The sequence below is a fragment of the Sebastes umbrosus genome, chromosome 4 (genome assembly GCF_015220745.1).
Source record: "Sebastes umbrosus isolate fSebUmb1 chromosome 4, fSebUmb1.pri, whole genome shotgun sequence".
Lineage (NCBI taxonomy): Eukaryota > Metazoa > Chordata > Actinopteri > Perciformes > Sebastidae > Sebastes > Sebastes umbrosus.
The window spans coordinates 14916387-14935332 of record NC_051272.1 but is presented as its reverse complement, the minus strand read 5'-3'; the positions used below and the strand labels follow the sequence as shown (position 1 = coordinate 14935332).

The 18946-nt window shown below is 41.5% G+C and overlaps 2 protein-coding genes across 2 annotated transcripts in view; one reads left to right on the top strand and one right to left on the bottom strand.

The window, feature by feature from the left end:
- ttc23 (tetratricopeptide repeat domain 23) overlaps positions 1-10267 on the top strand; it is a 13398-nt gene extending 3131 nt beyond the window's left edge. The window contains exons 6-11 of the mRNA XM_037766950.1: positions 4800-4971; positions 5106-5211; positions 5578-5705; positions 6573-6722; positions 8387-8469; positions 9471-10267. Coding sequence (XP_037622878.1) covers positions 4800-4971; positions 5106-5211; positions 5578-5705; positions 6573-6722; positions 8387-8469; positions 9471-9573 — 742 coding nt within the window. The 3' untranslated portion in view covers positions 9574-10267. The remainder of the gene's footprint in view (positions 1-4799; positions 4972-5105; positions 5212-5577; positions 5706-6572; positions 6723-8386; positions 8470-9470) is intronic.
- Positions 9771-18946, bottom strand: synm (synemin, intermediate filament protein). Its single transcript, XM_037766949.1, has 4 exons — positions 18024-18946; positions 16399-16523; positions 14643-14722; positions 9771-13774 (listed from the first exon to the last, which is right to left on the bottom strand). The coding sequence occupies exons 1-4, from the start codon at positions 18822-18824 to the stop codon at positions 11745-11747; spliced, it is 3036 nt and encodes a 1011-aa protein (XP_037622877.1). The 5' UTR covers positions 18825-18946; the 3' UTR covers positions 9771-11744.

Sequence of the window (18946 nt, the reverse complement as noted above, 5' to 3'; positions counted from 1 at the left end):
GAGTTTCTGCATGTCCACTCACCCAGTCACTGCTCAAGCAGAGGCACAGATGGGAGAGATGCATTTCTCCCTTTTCTCCATCTGCTTTCTGCCTTTTTCTCTAGCTTTGACTCCCTCATTAATTATTAACTTCCTCACCACATACCACACTTATATATACAGCCTTTACAGTCCAGTTAACTCCTTGAGATACTGTAAAGCCATTTAATTCTCTGTTAAATGTCAGCTGCTTTGTTTACTTCACACCGGGCACCATTTCCATATTATTGATTTGTGTTTACCATTTTTCAATAATGCATTTGTTAACTGGTGGTGGTATTGACAACAGAGGTCCCAAGGGGAGTGCTGCATGCTCAGGAAAAGATTAAAGACTTAGTGGATCACGGTGGAGACACCAAGCACAGACATCAAGTCTAGGAGAGACTGATAGAGGCTGTTAAGGGAACTGTGAGGCCTGGCAACATAAAAATAGCAGCTACTTGTGATAGTTTAGATCACTGTGGGTGTAAATAGAATCATAACCAGGAAATAAAGTATAGTCTTACCTGGGTTGAGATCACCCCGCTAATGTGTTCATGTTAATTTGGATCCTGTTAATCCTTGAAAGGTATAATTTCCACAAATGCGTGTATCATTCATGCTATAAGCTTTGTGGAATCACAAAAACCCATCAAACCAAAAAAATACAGGCCTGTCTGACATTTTATAGACCAAACAGCTAATCAATTAATAGAGAAAATAATCAACAATCAACAATAAAATAATCAACAATAAAAATAATCGTTGGTTGCAGCCCTAAAATCGACCGATACAGTCAAAGATTTAATCTTTTTTTTCTTAGTTTTAGTGAGAACAACATTTTCAGTCTTATAAATGAGTATGTAAGCAAAGACAGTAGTAGGGTGACAGTGTTTTAACTCATCTTTCAGGTGAGCTTTGTACGTGGGACCCAATGTTTTGAAAATCCTGTTGCTAGGTAAATCGTAGCAATACTCCTGCAGCTTTAGCCTTATCAGCAGCTGAGGTGAGCTAAACCGACAGGAATGTGTAAATGATGCCATCTTGGTCTTTTTCAGAGAGTCAGAGTTTGTTGACATGATGTGTGTAATTGAAAAAATGTGCAGACTCTGGCTGGTGTGTAAGCTTGCTAAATCTCTTTTGTTATGTGATGACTAAGAGTTTGGCTTGCGTCTAAAGCTCTGTCAGTCAACACTGTTGTGATGGAGGGGAATGTTCCCACCAAAGCCTGCAACAATAAAGTACGCTCCGCTCTCTTATAGATCCCGGTCCAAATACTGCTCGGTTTTAGATTCACACTCAAGGTGTACACTTCTCACATCAGCCAGATGGGATATTTATTGTTAGGTTTAAATGTGTTTTGTGTGTGTTCTCATATTTTCAGACTAAGATCATTTATTTTCTTAATTTCTTTATAACTGCTGTCATAAATCTGCATATTAGTTGACAGATTTTATATAATAAAACTTTTTTAGAGTGATAAATTAGTGGAAATCTTCCATATTCTCTCCACCTTTAATTATGATGTTCATGCAACATATACAGATACCTGAGCTTTGGGTATCGGGCGATACCGAGTACCGATCCGATACAAGTGTTTAATAAATAAACTGTATGCCTCACTGTGTGGAAATGACTGGGATCATTCTGTTATGCATAAGGCAACATCAGGCTTGACTTAAACATTGCTTTCCTAACTTTGTAAAACAAAATGTAACAAATAAATACATATACACATTTACTGAATTAATTGTTATTAATAATAAATCATACACTAGCAACTTGGTAAAATTCTTAAACAAGAATTACAATTGAAGTGTAAACCTTTTTATTGCAGCAACAAATTGGCCAAAACTTAAATTAAATTTCCAGTATATAATGTATGTAGTATATAAACATTGAATTGAATTAAATAGATCGTCCCCATTGTCACCGATACCCAATCCAGTCATTTGGATCAGTATCGGCCTGATATCCGATCCAGTATCGTTGCATCCCTAATTTGAATTGAATTGCACTCTGTCTGTGTTAAACAACTTTGTGCAAATAGTCTCTCGTGTTTGCGCTGTTCACCTATCCTTGTGTATATGTATACTATTGACTCGATAGTGTAAACACACAGCATAGCGAACTCCAGAGGTATTCTTCGTCTGCTTGTATTCCTTCCAAAAAGGTAGCTCTTATTCCAGATGTAAAATTGTCTCTGATTAGTTGGGTGAAATAAAACCAGCAGGGATTTGGTTGTAAAGGCCATGATTGAGAGTCACTGTCCAAGAATGAACAGTTCAGTATTCCTCTCTATAGTCTTTACCCACATCTACCTGAGGCACACACTAAAAAGCCTCATCAATCACAGTGCCATCCCTTTAAAGCACCACACAGATTTTCCGGAGTGAGCTGTTGTGTTTCAGCCCCTCTGTTTTCACTTTGGCTTGGCCTGACTCTGTATCATTTTCCGAGTGAAAGCCCAGAGCAAACTTACGTCAACTATGTTCTGGAAACGTTTACAAAAGAGGGCTGTGTGGCTCGCTTGGCAACACATCTACAAATCTTTAATTATATTAATTCCCTGCCCTGTGGACTCTTGGTAGATTTTCAGTGGGATGTGGCGTATTTACCGTCCTGCCAGGATGTGTGTAAGGATGCAGAGTGAATGAGAGGATAGAGGGGTATTGTGTCTGTTTGTCCATGCAGGCAGAATGGCACGACTAAAGCCATGCTGGAATGTAGCTCTGCTTCAGCCATCGCTGCTGCCCTAAAAGGATCTGAAGTGCCTGCCTCATGAACACTTACAGGCTGGCCACTCCTCCTATCCATCACAATATGTTAGGATAATCTTGGATTCATGGGAACATTCAAAGTAATGAGCCATCATGGTGTTTTTGTAACCTGTGCTGCTGGCATTTAACCACGGAGCCATGAATACCCAGATTCATGTAGTTCTGGGATGTGAGCATGACATAATACTGTCAGGCTTAGACTGTAGGTTCCCACACAGGCTGGATAAAACCTTAACTCAAATGGCATACTGTGACAGATTGACTTCAGTATGCATTCTGTATATAAGTGAATTGTTTTTCCACAAACAACTATACTTTGCATCGTGTGGATGTGGGAGACTGATTTGTGAGAAGGGGTTTCCCGTTCTGCTGTGACAACAATGTAGCTAGAGATTGCATAGCAGTGAGTAGTGCATCCTCTGAGAAAGACCACCCCCTTGACCAGAGAGCTGAATTCAATTTAGAGTCCATTAGATGGTTTGAAGCTGTTAGCAGAGTAGCCTGATGGGATCCAGAGTCCTTGCAGTGGTTATTGCAGCCAACATCTCATCCCATCTCCCCACTCTCACCACCCATGAACTCTGTAGAAGCCCAAGCAACCCCATAGTACAGTAAGACAGGAGGTGCCTGTCTTTTTAAACAGTGGTTCCCCACTAGGGTTCACCAAAGCTTCACGTGGGGGTTGTGAGGCCGTCTTGATTTTAAGGGGTATAAGACAACCTTTTTAAAAATATATATATATATACAGTTGGTCTAAATCTCAGCATTTCATTCATTTCTTTGAAGAAAACTAAAAGACATTGGTATTTTTAAAGTTTGGTTTATTATTTAAGATATAAACAGGATAAGGGCACGATGAATACCTGAACACAAGCTACTGTATATTCACAGAGCCTTCCCTCTCTGCTAAACAGCCTCATCCTGCATTAGAAAAGTATGCAGTTAAAACAACCAAAGAGCTAATAGAACAATGACCAAGCGTCAGGGAGAAGAAAACACTGAGTTTGTCAAATAAATAAAGCCTATTAAGTATGTATGATTGTTAAAAAATAAATAACACAATACAGACAGTGAATTGTATTAAAAGTTCCTAAAATAACAGCGAACCTCATCTCTGATGCTGAAATATTCACAGGAAATAATCTACTCAGAATTAATTTGGGTTAATTCTACTGTACAGTTTATTGGTTGCTCTGTACCGTTATTGTTATGCATTGAATATAATATGAAATATCCATTAAATATGTCACTTAGTCAGGGGTCGTCAGTTTACTCAATGATAGAGAAGGGGTCCCTTAAGGAAAAAGGTTGGGAACCACTGTTTAAAAGAGCAAATTATCTGTTTTGTGCATCAGCGAAACATATAAAAGCCTAAGCACTTGGTAGCAACAATGCATGTACAGATGGCTGACAAATTGTTACAGATAATGTCAGTTATTCTAGATCTTCAGCTTTGCTTTGGTGGTTTCCACATAGACTGCAAGAGCTTCCCCTTATACACCTTAGAATGAGAGTCTGAACACTCTGCAGGAGTTATTCGTCAGAGTCCGTGAGGCTGTAGTTAAAGTGAGTGTGTTAGGAGCAGAGTAACCTTCAGTCCCCGAGGGGACCGTTACAGACTCGTGAAAGGATGCAACCAAAAACAATTAAATGGGCAACATTCAAGCTTTCCCTATTATAGTCTGCACTACAACTGCAGCCAAAAGCCTTCACCACTCTGCAGGTTCTGGGTTTGGCTAGAGACCAAGCAGTTACTTCTGTAATGTAAAACAGACTCGTGCTAATGAAGTAACAGGCTTACTGTATGGGTATATACTGTACTCTAATAATACTCTAAATTAATAATGTACACTTGAGCAGAGCAAACAGAGGGATGTAGACAAACTACTTAAAGGGTACGCTGTTAAATCATTACTCTGCCCTGCTGCCTTACATACAGTATGCTGGGCTGAACTGGTTTATGTTTGTCTCTCCATTTTGTATGTCCTTTCTGCTCCATAGGGTCTATAGGAGACAGAACAGGCCAGAGGAGGCCCTACGCCAGTGTGAGAAGTCTCTGCAGCGGCTGAAGGACTGTGGTGAGCCAGAGAAGACGTGTTCGGTCTATAGGGACATGGCCGCCATCGAGCAGGACAAAGGTCATTTGGACGGAGCCATAGAGCATCTCTCCAAGGCAAGAGGCCTATCACTCACACAGCACAACATACTGTATATAAACACACGCCAGGCTATGTTGTTAGGTAACGTTCCCACACCTCTTATTTGGTGATATGTGATCTGCCTTATTTCACTTGGTGTTTCTGCTAGGCTCATGCCATTGCTATGAGTCACAGCCCAGAGGAGCTAGAGGGGGCTCAGATCTCCCACAGCCTGGCCCTCATCCTTTCTGCTGCAGCGGGACCCCATCACAATGGTGAGTTTATTCTCAGACTAAGCCTGAGTGACATGCAACAAGGGGTTAATTAGGAGCTGAATCTCCTATATGTCTTCCTATATGTGAAATCCTTTAAGATGGTGTTATGGAAACTAGACTTATAATAGTCTCATTGAAGACATGTCCAAGTTCAGTCATGTCAGTATGATGTATGCTCCATGGTACAGTAGCTATGAAAAGCATGACATCTGGAAACTAACTAAAATCTATGTAGAAAAAATCCAGAAAAATGATCATATTCTGTGAATTCTGTAGTATACATTATGTTTTCAGTTGTTCTGTCAATTATTGCCATAATTTAAGTTAACCTGCATATTATTTGTGTTTTTCCCCATGCTGGTGTAGACTCTGCAGGTCGCTACTTTGAGCAGAGTCTAAGTGCATACAAAAGCTCTGCAGGTCCACAGGATCCAGCCTTTCTCACGGCCCAGGATGATTTCTGTCGTTTCCTCCTCCTCAGTGGCCAGCAAGAGGTTAAACACACACACACTTAAAAACATCCACATCTAGAGCTGCAACGATAAATCGATTAGTTGTCACCGTCGGTCTGAATGGTGTTATCAGCTGTAACCGCAGTATGAGAGCAGTGCAGAGTGGCAGCCATGAGCTAGCCACTGGGGCACGCTCACATGCACTAACATGCATTAAAGGCACGGGTGGCCGGCCCGGCTATGTCAACACACACACACAGAGGGAGAGTGACTTCATTTTCTGCTCAGGCAGAATTACTCCTCTATATCTTTACAAGGCAAATAGTTGTTTGCTGCTATATTAATGCTCTAGATATCATAAAGAGAACCTTTAAGTCAATCGGCAACTGTTTTGGTAATTGATCAATCAGTTTGAGTAATTTTTTAAGGAAAAAAAAAAGTCAAAATTCTTTTATTTTATGTTTTCTTTACTCCTCTATGACAGTAAACTGAATATCTTTGGCCAAAACAAGACATTTGAGAACGTCATCTTGGGACATTTTTCACCATTTTCTGTAATTTTATAGACCAAACAACTAATCCATTAATCGATAAAATAATCAACAGATTAATCGACAATGAAAATAATTGTTATTTGCAGCCCTATTCACATCTTGCAAGAGCAGTGAGACCATTCCACTACAGTGATTTCCTCCAGGCAAAGAATATCATACACACCCCATATGTTTGCTCCTGCAATTTTGAAACCCAAAGCAGATTCTCATTATCCTCACACTTTTTGTTCAGAGAGCAGCACCATGGAAACACCCTCACAGTTTGTGATTGTCAGGGGATTTATGCCACCTGCTAAACAGGGTGTGGCTCTCACCCCTGATGGCCAGAGATGATATTTTCAATGCACCATTGCAGAGATGTGTGGAGATCCAGAGAATTTCTCTCACTGTAAAGAGATCTACTTTCGGTGACCTGAGCGCCGAGGTGGCGGACACCCTTCAGCTGATAGGAAGTGTGGAGATGAGCGAGGGCGGGGTGAAGCAGGCCCACAAGACCATGACAAAGGTAATCACATGATACAAAACAAAAACAGCACAACTAAATGTTTGCCTTGGCTACAATCTGTGAATGCATATTAGAAATGCTGGACAGGATAGAACATGACATTGTCCTCGCCAAAGTATTTTGGAGGGTTTAATAAAAGGCCAGCGGGCGTGTCCATCTACACCAGTGAGAGTCCAGTTCAAAATACACACACACAAAGAGTTCCTGTCATATTGAGATCAGCTATTTCCACCGTCCTCCCTAAAGCTCAGCGCTATCAGAGGCGCATGCTAATCTTGGAAGGGTGCAGTGTGCAGAGCCGCCGTCCCTGGTGTAAAATATCACACACAGTGACTTTGTGTTTCCTCAGTCTGGATGGAGCCTGGCAGATGGGCAACACAGCTCTGGAAGGAGAATGACAGTTTGCTAACTGCTGTCAATTAAAGGGACACCGACCCCAATTAGTGAAGCATGCCATTATGGCCTTTTGAAACAAAAGTGACATTCCTACGTCTTTCAGCACACATGCATTGAATAAACAGCAGCAACATGATCCTCCTCTATAGCTGTCACTGTTTTACTTTATTCCTTATGCAATGTGTTTTTGTTTTTCACATACAGTACGACTGCCTGTGTGCCATATGAGCTCATTTCTGCAAAAAAATGCACCGCTAAATGGGGGGTTTCTTCATACTAGTAATGACTTGCCTGTAAGTAAAGGAGCCTGGTTGCTATGTTGTTTTGTTATGACATCTAAGGGCAGAGGGGCTCCAAGTCCCCCCCCGCACTGACAGGGTACATCAGGACTCACTCTCTCTACACCACATCCGACTAGTAACCTTTCTGAAGTACGCTGACACAGAGCAGATAATGTCAGGACACTGTTTCCTGTCATCGCGACACCATCTGCACTCCAATTGAGTAACTTTGTTTTCCAAAGGAAACCTGGCTCAAACAGTAGATACGAAACATATGATTTACTAAAACATGGAGAACAATGGTGCATACATACACTTGACATTTCCCTGTTCCTCTGCTGAAAAAAAAGGCCTTCCATTACATCAACCTTAGTAACAGTGAAAACATCCAGGAGGCCAAATGGATCTGTTCCAGATTACAGAGTGTTTTACTTTCCCTGGCGACGAGGGAAACTTTTCGCTCCCTCTTTCCGTCCTTTTAACAAAGTTCTCCTCACATCTTGTTGTTTATGATTGCAGAAATGACAGGCTTTTATCATATCTGTTGCATAACTGTATGTGTGCGCACGCGGTGTTATCATGAACATGTGTTTGTGGTTAAAAGTTCAGACTTTCCTGGCAATATGTTCTTTATGTCATAGAGCTAAGCAGTCACTGCTCATTCCTCTCAGTTGATTGGACCAAACTAAATGTAGAGTGGAAAATGACTCCGGCTGCGTCTTTAATCTGTTGAGATAACGACCTCAGGTTGTTGATTCGGAGTTCCCGTAATAAATCTAGCAGATCCCCCCTTGTTGACCGACACTCCGAGTGGTTAGCACAGGTGTTATCTAAACCTTTGGCTGCAACTGAGGTTATTTTGGGATGTTTAGTGCATTCACATGTTGCTAGGAAGTGTTTATTCCCCTCTGAGGATGAGTTGCCCCTCTCATCTTCCACTGACCACTGATTCTGCTGTCATTAATTTTTTATTATTTTAAATTTTAGTGCCTGGAGATCCAGAGTTTGTTGTACGGTCCTCAGAACAAGAAGACAAAAGCTACACAAAAAGCTGTGGACATGCTGGCACGGTAAATCTGCTCAACTAATCAAACTGTACTTTATATTATATTAAAGGATAACTTTGGTGTTTTTCAACCCTACTTTCCAATGTTTTTGTGTCTAAGTGACTAATGTGGACAACAGTTTTCGAAATTGGTTCAGTATTGAGGGAGAACGCTGCTGCAGCCGCCAGCCACTAAATGGGCTGTAATGTAATCATTTGGGGCCACCTGGCACCGTCGGTTTACGTCCACTCAAAGTGCTCGTTTTTGCCACGGACAGGCTCAGATTGTTATTATAAGTGTCTGGCAACATCATGGAAAGGACCCTACAGAGTAATAATACGTTCTTCTTACCTTTCGCTTTCCGTTCGTTATTGTGTCATGGGACTTGTTGCCAGAAGACAACGGTGGAAACGTGAGTGAGAGTTGGAGAGAGGAGTCCCACGGGACAACGGGTGTTGTCAGAGTTTTTTGTGTTGGACAATAAAAAGCGTAGCTTAGTGATATCTAAAAGAGTTTCAATGTCATGGCTGAATATTTAGCTGATTTCAACAATGTGGAGGCAACGCAAGGTTTCAGAAGACTTCTCAGAGCGAGACAATAACAAACAGACTGGATCAAGCGATAGGTAAGATAAAGGTTTAATTTCTCTGTAGGGTCCTTTCCATGAAGTTGTCAGACACGTATAATAACAATCTGAGCCTGTTGGTGGCAAAAACAAGCACTTTTAGTGGACGCAAACTGGCGGTACTAGGTTGCCCCAAAAGATTACATTACAGCTTGTTTAGCGGCTGCAGCGTTCTCCCTCAATACTGGATCAATTTCAAACAGTGTTGTCCACATTAGTCACTTAGAGACAAAAACATGAGAAACTAGGGTCCAGGTTGAAAAATACCAGAGTTGTCCTTTAAGACATTTGGTGATAAATTCCGAATCACCTGATATTATTTACAATAATCGTTTGATTTGAAATAACAAGTGACAAGTGCATGTTTCAGTAATGCAACCATGTAATGTATGTTCTGCAGGGCACCAGAGGTGGCTGAGAGACAACAGAGGCAAGGAAGAAGGGAAACAAAACATCACACACCATCCAGTAGCAATGATGGAAACTCAATGTCTGACTCTTGAAATGTTCCGTTTTTATTTTGTCAGTACATCAATCCTGCAGGTTTGGATCAAGAACTACTGACTTTTATTTTTTAAAGAAGTTTGTCTGTTAGATAATACAGGCAGTTACCACTGTTGAGAATGAGCTTCAATTACACTAGTCATGTCAGACGTTGGGTGAATTAAGTTAGCTTTGAAGAAATACTCACACTCAGAAATCATAGCCAAAATGAGTTTTAATTGTGTTAAGATATGAATCAATTTCCAAATAAGGGCTGGAACCTTTTTCACCAAAGCATTAATGGCGTTAGCTCAATAGAAATCATGTCAATAAAAGCAATAATGTTGGATTATCCATGATGACAAACACTTATTGAACATTTGACTCATTAAACATTCTTAATACATAAATGTACTTTCTGTATGCTGATATTTTTTTAAATGCTATGAAATGGCACATTAACCAGATTACACTGTGTACTTGCATATACAGTAACCTAACAGATTCCTTATTAAGCCACAGTGTAAGTGCACTGATGTACTAGTGTTTTTGTTTAAATTACTGCAGTTTGCAGATGAAAATGTATGGAGATATGATGCAAGTTTTTTTAAATTGAGGTTTCATTTAGTAGATTTCTAACAATGAAAACATTATAAAAGCATGGCATTCAAGCTAAACATTGCATTTCTGCACATTTCTTTAACTTGAACGTGCTAAAAAGCCAATCTGTGAAGACGTTACTCAATAGTTACAAAGTGTACACGTTGCAGCCACTTAGACAAGATGTGCGAGACATGTAAGCAGACTGTAATCGTGGTGGACCATTTCTGCCTCTGCAACTACAGTAGTACACAACACAACAAACCCTAATGAACAGTCAATGTCTCTAAGCTGCTCCAAAAATAGTCCACGGTCATGTCCGAGCAAAGGTGAATCCTTCAAGCCAACACTGTGATAACCGACAAAGGTCTACAAGCAGAAAGATGTCCAGAAAAGACATACTGTACACCAAAACCAACTTCACTGAATCCTTTTAATTCATTAAGATTCTACAGCTACTTTTTTATTCTTTTATCTTATTATTTTGCTTTTCAAGTTGACAACCTTTTTTTGGTATAATTCACCATTTTGAATTCCCAGCTCCCTAATCACATGTTTAGATGAACATGTTTCACTGTTGGGGAATTAGAAAAGTATGTTATTGACACATACCCATGTAAAAATACACATTTTACAAATATTTTTCATATTGATTATGTACCCTGGCTTTGGTTGTATGTTGGCCAATTATTTTTCTTCTAAATAATCAAAATGTGTAATGTGCCATTAGTTGTGACTAAAGTTGAATGATCTGAAAATAACAGACTTTGTAAGTTACTTGATCCTTTGCACTACACTTTGATTTCAGCATTCAAAAGTTTCTTAAGACAAATCATCTTTTTTTCTCACTCCTACTACACTGTCCGCAGCTACAAGCTTCACTAATATATTCTGTACACATCACGACTACTGCTTCAAATAAACTACTGTGATCCAGGATGCAGTATAAACTAAAGACCAATCCATTTGGCAGCAGTGCCCAAGAAAAGAAAAATGAAAGCCCCAATCTGCAAACAGTTCACAGCACCTCATAACTCCCACTGTCATATGTTGGCTTGTGATACATTCAACAACACGGCCGACACACGATGTGTGATGGTTGGTGTGATGGGGGTGTTGTAAACTGCAGGACGGGCTGTTTAAGATGTACAGCAGCACAGGTTAGTACAAAAATAGAGAAATCTAGAAGAGAATAAACAAACCTCTTTGAAGATAAACTGCAAACTGTAAGAAGGTCAACTCATACCAGGGCAGCACTCCATCAGCATTTACCAGCCTGGAAAATGTTACACTCCAAACTTAAAACAGCCCTTATTAGTCAGCACTCAGTATTTTAATAGCAGTACTACCACAATTAATACCATAAAATGTGTTAATCTGATAATTTCAACTGAATAACTGAATTTAGCTAGCGCACCAAAATCAATTAGATGTATGATGTTTCACTGCAAAGCTTTCAGCATTAGTACAGTGTCTGCAAGCAGCATTGATGCCGTGTGTATGTGGACTTGTGCGTCAGAACAACCTCTGTATTGTGCACTTCAACATTGGCAAGCACTTAGTTTTGAAAATATTCAGACCAAATTCATTTCTAATCATCTGTCGGGCTTTCAAGGTAAATTGTTGCGACTCTTTTCTCTTGCGAAACCTTCACCGGGGTCTCCAAAAAGTGAGACTGCAGCTCTGGCTCTGAGGTCGCCTCAGCATGGCTGCCCATCTGGAAGGTGAAGGACTTTTCTGATGGCCCCAGTTTTATGTATTTCTCAGAGATTTCAGACGCAGACCCTCCTTCGAATTCTTCATCATCCTCTTCTCTGGAGACTCTGATGTTGTATCCCCCTCCTGCCCCACCCTGGTAGGCTCTCTCCAGCCCTGTGTTAGAAGATCTGAGAGATGCCATGATCTGCTCTTCAGACAGCTCATCTCCTGCATCCAGCAGCCCAGAGTCTTCCAGACTTTGAGAGATGTTCAGCTCCGCAACTATCGTCATGGTGCCGTTGTCACTTGACTGTTGCATTTTTTTGACGTCGACGGCCACATTCTGTGAATCTTCGCTACTCACTTTTGCGAGGAAGGCCAACTCCTCCCTCAGCGGACCCGACACTGAACTCTGGAGCTTCTCTAGCGCTCCCTTCAGCTGCTCTTTGGGCTCTAAAGAGTCCTCTCTCAGGAACTCCAGCACCGACTCCTGCACTACAGGGGAGACGCGAACCTCTTCTTCAATGATGCACTCTGGGAAACTCTCCTTGACAAACGACTGATCGCCTGACGTGAACTTGTATTCGTCACTTTCCTCTACAATCACTCTTCTTGAGAGAGGACCTCCATCTTGATAATACCTCTCGTCTGACAGGTCGTCTACGATACCGTAGTGGCCGTACGAGGTGATGCCGCCACCCTCCTCGGTTTCAGAAAGATTATCATCCGGTGTGGAGACGAAATACTCGTCAGGCTCTTGGTCATGGGAGAAATATGAAGATTCACTCTCTCTAGAAACCTCTTGGACTCGTACAGATCCACCCTTGTAATGATCTGGATCTGTCATGGAGGTTTTCATGGCGTCACCGTCACTCATCTGGACTTGAGCGCCATGAGGGACATTCTCCAGCTCCTCAATTTGGAAATATGTTGAAGGATGCTCATAAAAACTAGATCTGGACTTCTGCTCGACCTCAAGCTCCTCATCACTGTAAGACTCCACCGGCTCCTCGATGATTTCCACATTGACAGACTTATTCTCCAAGCCCTCGCTTAACTGCAGGTTACTCAGCAGGGTCTTGATCATGCTTCCTGTTGCCGTGTCCTCGATGTCTTCCAGTGACACCTTCTGAACCCCATGGCTCAGTAGTTCATCCAGTACAGAGTCCTCAGACAGATCCAGCTCTTCCTCCACTTTGGACTCCAACACAATCTGCGTCTTGGTCGTCCCGTCCTCCTGCTCAGTTTTCTCCACATGGTATCGTACCTTCGAGTCTCCCGAGGAGCAAACCTTCGCTTCCCAACCTGCTGGTCTCATCGCCTTCTCGATGATCTCCTCTACGGACACAGAACCTAACATCTTTTTATCACTTGGGCTCATCGTAAACTTCGTTTTCCCTCCATCTTTGAATTCCGCTCCATAAACATCAGCTTTCTCTTTTTCATCTGACACTTGCTTTTTGCTTTCTGTCTCAGTTTTCATGCTCATCATTGTTGGTGACACCACTTTCACTGATCTGGTCTCAGTAGTGGAGGACTTGATGGGACTGACTTGGTTCTCTACCTTGATTTTCACAGTTTTCCCCTCCTCTGCTGCTGTTTTCTGTACATGTTGTCTCATTTGGTATTCTCTCTGGCCTGTTTGTTTATCTTTGGCGGTGGTGTCGGTGGTGGTAGCAGGGGCAACGGCGGCAGCCCGAGCTTTGGTGAATGAGATCATGTCCCTTCTGGATGCGGGACTCTGATGCCGAGCTCTTTCTGCAACTGAAATAGGAATGACCCTAGAGGGGCTTATGGACCCAGAGGGAGGCACAGGGGATCTTCTCAGGCTTGAAGTCGGTGGCGTGTGCCTGATATCCACATGTTGTCTGGTGGTTAAGGTGGAAGCTCTTTGAGTGTAGGGCTGGGCCGGCATCCTTATATCTAAGGCAGATAAGTAATATTTAGGGTGATACTTAAAGGAATAGTTCGAAAAATACACTTATTCGCTTTCTTGGCAAGAGATGAAAAGCTAAAGGCCTTTATACACCGGGGGCATGACGAAAAAAATTACAGGAAAAATACGAAATACTCGCCTGCCAATATTATGTGTCTAGGGCTTTTATTGTGAAAGGTTCAGTGTGTATAGGATCCGGCGGTATCTAGCGGTGAGGTGAGGAGATTGCAACCAACTAAAGCCTCTCCCGTGTGCCAAGCGTGTTGGAGAGCTACGGTGGCCGACGCGAAAACGCCAATGGCCCCATCTAGAGCCAGTTGTTGTAAGAGTAGCGTAGGTCATTTGGAGCAGAGCCAGTGCGTAGAGTGTTTGTGTACGTGGGAAGTGAATAATAATTATTTTTATCAGGTAATTATACACCAAAGAAAACATACGTATTAATATTATATTCCATTTCTGCCGTCCTGGTTCTGACTACGGAGCCTCCGTGTTGTTGTTTCATAGGCACAACTCAACCGGTTCCGCACGTGATCGGTTGATGCCTTTATTCGTGGTGCGAAAAAACTCAGAAAAATTGACCTTGTTCCAAAATTAAAATGATGTCGCTCTTTCGCCACGTAATATTCACGTTCTTTGTGAAAGTATTCATGACAATAACAACAGTTCAAAAAAATATATTGACGTACGAATTAATCGCACGAAAAAAACGCCGCCAGTGTGTATAGGCCTTTACTCTCAGTAAGAAGGCAAATACGCTTATTTGCCAACGTGTCCAACTATTTCTTTAAAACTAGTTTTACAATGCACTCTAATGATCAATATGCAACAATAAATAATTCATTTCAAAAACGGTACCTATTATTCTCTCTCTTTGGTGTTGATGGCCCCTCCTGTGAGCATCTTGCAGATCCACTCTTTCACCTTGCAGGAGAGCCCTGAACAAACAAGAGACAAGACAAAATATATCTGAAAACAGTCATTATAAATCACTGGTCATACTCCTATTTCAACGTAATTATTTTTTACCATATATAGAAAAAAAGGATCAAGGAGAAATACCTCACAAGACGGTGAACATCATCCAGCTCAGCCATCTCAACCCCCTCAAACTAAACGCAACAGGCTTACAAGACGGTGTGAACTCAGGACCTGGCCATATAGGGTGGTAATCATCAAAAACACAACAAGTCTCTGTCACGTAATAAAGACCTTGTAATAATTAGCTTTAGCATCAGCAGCTCACCTTTCCTTGGCCATGTTTCAACAAACACACAACAGCAAACCAACGTGCCTCAAAAGGGAACAACCTCTCCGGAGACTGCCGTCCCAAAGACTGACCTAAAAATATCAGTGACAAGGCAGGGCTGTCCATGCTTCCCTACGGATCCCAAAGCAAAAGCTGACTCGTGTGACACGCACAAAAACACATGCCGCTGCCACGTCTCGGAGAAAACATTCAGTCTATTCCAAATATTCAAAACAAAGCCCATAAAGAGACACACACTGGAGCAGATAGTCTTCTACAGAACTTCCTGGAAATGCACTCAATACTAATGAAATTATAGTATCCCTCAAAACTTCATGTTGAAGACTTTCAAGATGTGATATGAGTAAGAGGTTATAGTGTTATAAGGAGAGCTGAAAATAACTGAATATTGAACCTTCAAAACATGAAAATACAGTTTGTTTATTGACTGCTTTATAAATAACGTTCAGTAAAAATAGTGTGCTAGTATGTAACCTTTGATCAGGTTATGTTAGGAGCATCAAGACTAGACATGTCATGTTATTACGGGATATGAAATGCCAGATATAATTAACACACTATAAACCCTTAAAATAAACCAGACAAAGTTTAAACAACTTTGTTAAAATGCATGTGTAGTACATGTAGTGTTGATAAGATAGTATATGTGAGCTCTAAGTGAAGTTCAGATGACTTAATGCCAAGAGCAGCAGGATGGAAGCAGCTGATTCCTTCAGTATTAATGAAATCACTAATTAAGCTAAGAGTAGCTTCAGTCAGTGGGGGGCTGGTTTGTCCAGTAATCTCTACTTGAGATATCACTGAAAAGAGAGGATGTACCTTTTTGAATTCTAACTGAAAAACGCTTATTACTGGCTATATTTTCATATGTAATCGTACTTTTAAGTATATTTCCCCACCACTTTGAGAAGCTCATAGTTCTCGAACCAGATCAGCAGTTAAATCAACTTTACAGAAAGTGTTTTTCCTGGCACCAAACTGCTCCGTAACACACAGTAACACTCTCTACAGGTCTTTTTCACTGAGGACATTCTGACCTGTTACAGTAGGAAAAGTACAGGTGTAGATAACAAAATGAAAGGGGTCTGAATTCCATTTAGCTGCTTCAGTTTCAAGGTCCTGTCACACCGTCATGGCTCACTGGGACACTTGAATGGAACGCAGCCATCGTTAATGTTACTAATAACACCAGTGCTTTTCTTACTATGACGTAACAGCAAAATATCTGCTGTGAAACGGTCTACTCTGTTGAAAGTGATGATTAAAAATAATTCTTGAAATATCACTGAAAAAGAGAGGATGTCAATTTGTTTGGACAATTGACAGAATAAATAATCTCATCACCTGTAGGCAGCCACCTCCGTGCCCAAATCCATCTTCACCTGGAGGAGGTGCTGATGCTCTCGCATCTTTCCTGCAATCGCGTCAGCCATCATGTTCCTCTCGTGCTCCAGCTGCTCAATAATCATCTGGGAGGGAGAGAAACAATAAGATTTCACTCTGCACATGGTTTAATTTTACAAGTATGTGGTCTTTCCATTGGGTATTGCATCGGGTAATTTAACTGAAAATACTGTAATAACTCTGCTCCCTTGTTAAACACCAAAGTCTATAGTTTTGTAGACTTTCTAAATCTTATTTTTTGTTGACTTCTAATGCAGAAAGATGGCAAACTGGCTGAACACTTTCTTGTCAAAATCAAGTCTGATCCCACTAACAGACTGCAATAATCATTTTGACCACTTATGAGCCTTTTGCAATAACATCTGACCTCCTTCAACAGATGTTCACTTCTATTTGGTGTGTTTTTGTTCCCATATTGAATACATCCCTACACACTGTAGTCATTTGAAATTGACTGACCTGCTTAGAGCTCCATCTTTAGGAGGCTAATAAGGATTTGTCAGTCTGACAGCTAATTGGTTTAAGTGGCTGGTGTAATCTAGCAGCTCTAATGTACTGGGGAGGTACAACGCTGTTTAGCCACTCAAGCTATTCAATCCTTTTTATACTGAGGTCAAATGTTGCACGCAGGATCCCCGTGCTTTTGACAGTTAAGGGAACACAAGGCACCACTTTATGTTGGTAATGTGTTGGGGGTGGGAATAATTGCATTAACGTCAGAGCCAACAACTACTGCATGTGGGTGCTTTAAGGACAAGACAGATCATGGGTATTCCTGTTAGATATGTCATCCTACATCGTGATGCTATAATAATTATTTAGAGAATCATTCATGCTCGAGGATCAGTTGGATCATTTGTAGCCGCCTCTGACAGCTGCAGCAGTGCCTTTAAGCTCAGTGGGTGTGGCATGGACAAGAGGGAGTAGCCTCCCACCCCTCTCTCTCTCTCTCTCTCATGGCTCAGTGGGATAAAGGAGAGGTTATTCTGTCTGTATACTTTATAATAGAATAGAATAGAAAGCTTTATTGTCATTGTATTAAATACAACGAGATTCACAGTTTGCCACTTCTGGTCAGTGCTTTAAACCAAATACTTTACAAGACTAAACGAGGCAGATAAAACATATAACAGGTAAAACACACACAGTTATAAAGTAAATAAAATAGGTATAGTAGATGTAATAAATAAATATAAACAGAAGTGTTACACTAGAAGTATAAAATATAATATAATATATATAATATGTATTTTGGGACTTCTTAAAATATAAATAGATCTCCTAATCTCCCTGAAATGTAAATATGGGCTGTCCTGCTCTTATTAGCCTACAATAGATTGTTTTCCTCACCTGAGATTCACTGAAGTCTCACTGACTCTCTGTCATGGCTCATTGTGATAAAGGGGAGGTTATTCTGTCTGTATACTTTGAAAATTGTATCATTTATAATATGTATTTTGGGACTTCTTAAAAATATAAATAAATCTCCTAATCTCCCTGAAATGTAAAATATGGGCTGTCCTGATCTTATTTTATTAGCCTATAATAGATTTTTTTTTCCTCACCTGATATTCACTGAAGTCCACCCGGAATTTCTCCTGCATGTGCATCAGCTGTTCCTCAAGTCGAAACTGGACCTGACCTTGTTTCCCAGCCTCTGTGCGTAATTTGTCCAACTGTGAAGCATACAGCATCTTCTCCCTCTGCAGATCACCCAGCCTCGCCTGGTCCTCTTTGATCGACCCTTCCATCTCCTCCACCTTCACCTGGTACATCTCGAAGGTCTCCATCCATCCCTCGGACAAGCCGCGCGCATACTCCTGCATCTCCTTCTCCATGGTGGCTGCAGGAGGCCCTCGGTAAGTGTGCGTAATGATGGGTACCACATGGCACTCCACCTGACGCTGGAGATGCTCCTTCTCCTGTCTGTACGCATCATCCAAGCGTTTATACTCGTTCTCCAGCTGACACAGACGCTGCTGGAGTTCAGTGTTGATCTTGTGAGCTTGGTGCAGCTCCGTCTCGCAGCCTTGCAGCTCTCCTCCAATGTCCCTGCACACCTCGGTCTGCTCGCTGCACAAACCCCGGACCATCTGCAGCTCCCTCCATAGCTTCTCTCTCTCCATCTCAGCCTGGGACTTCTCAAACGACAGCTGGCCCACCATTCTCCTCAGATCCCGCACCTCGCCCTTGTATTTCGGCTCCCATTCCTGCGTCTTCTTGTGTCTGAGTTTGCTAATTTCTACAATAAGATGCGCGTTTTCCTGCTCCAGCTGCGTCGTTCTGGATAGATACTGCACGAGTCTGCTGTTGAGCTCCTGCAGCTGCTTCTTCTCGCTCTCAAAAGTTCTCTTGAAAGGCAACATTGTGGCATCTGATTTAGAAAAAAGTGAGTTTAAACAATGTCCTGTGTGGAGCCTAGTACTTGTGTCATCTGCGTGTGCGTCTGTGGTGCTCCACTGTGATGTAATTTGCGATCAGTGGCCTT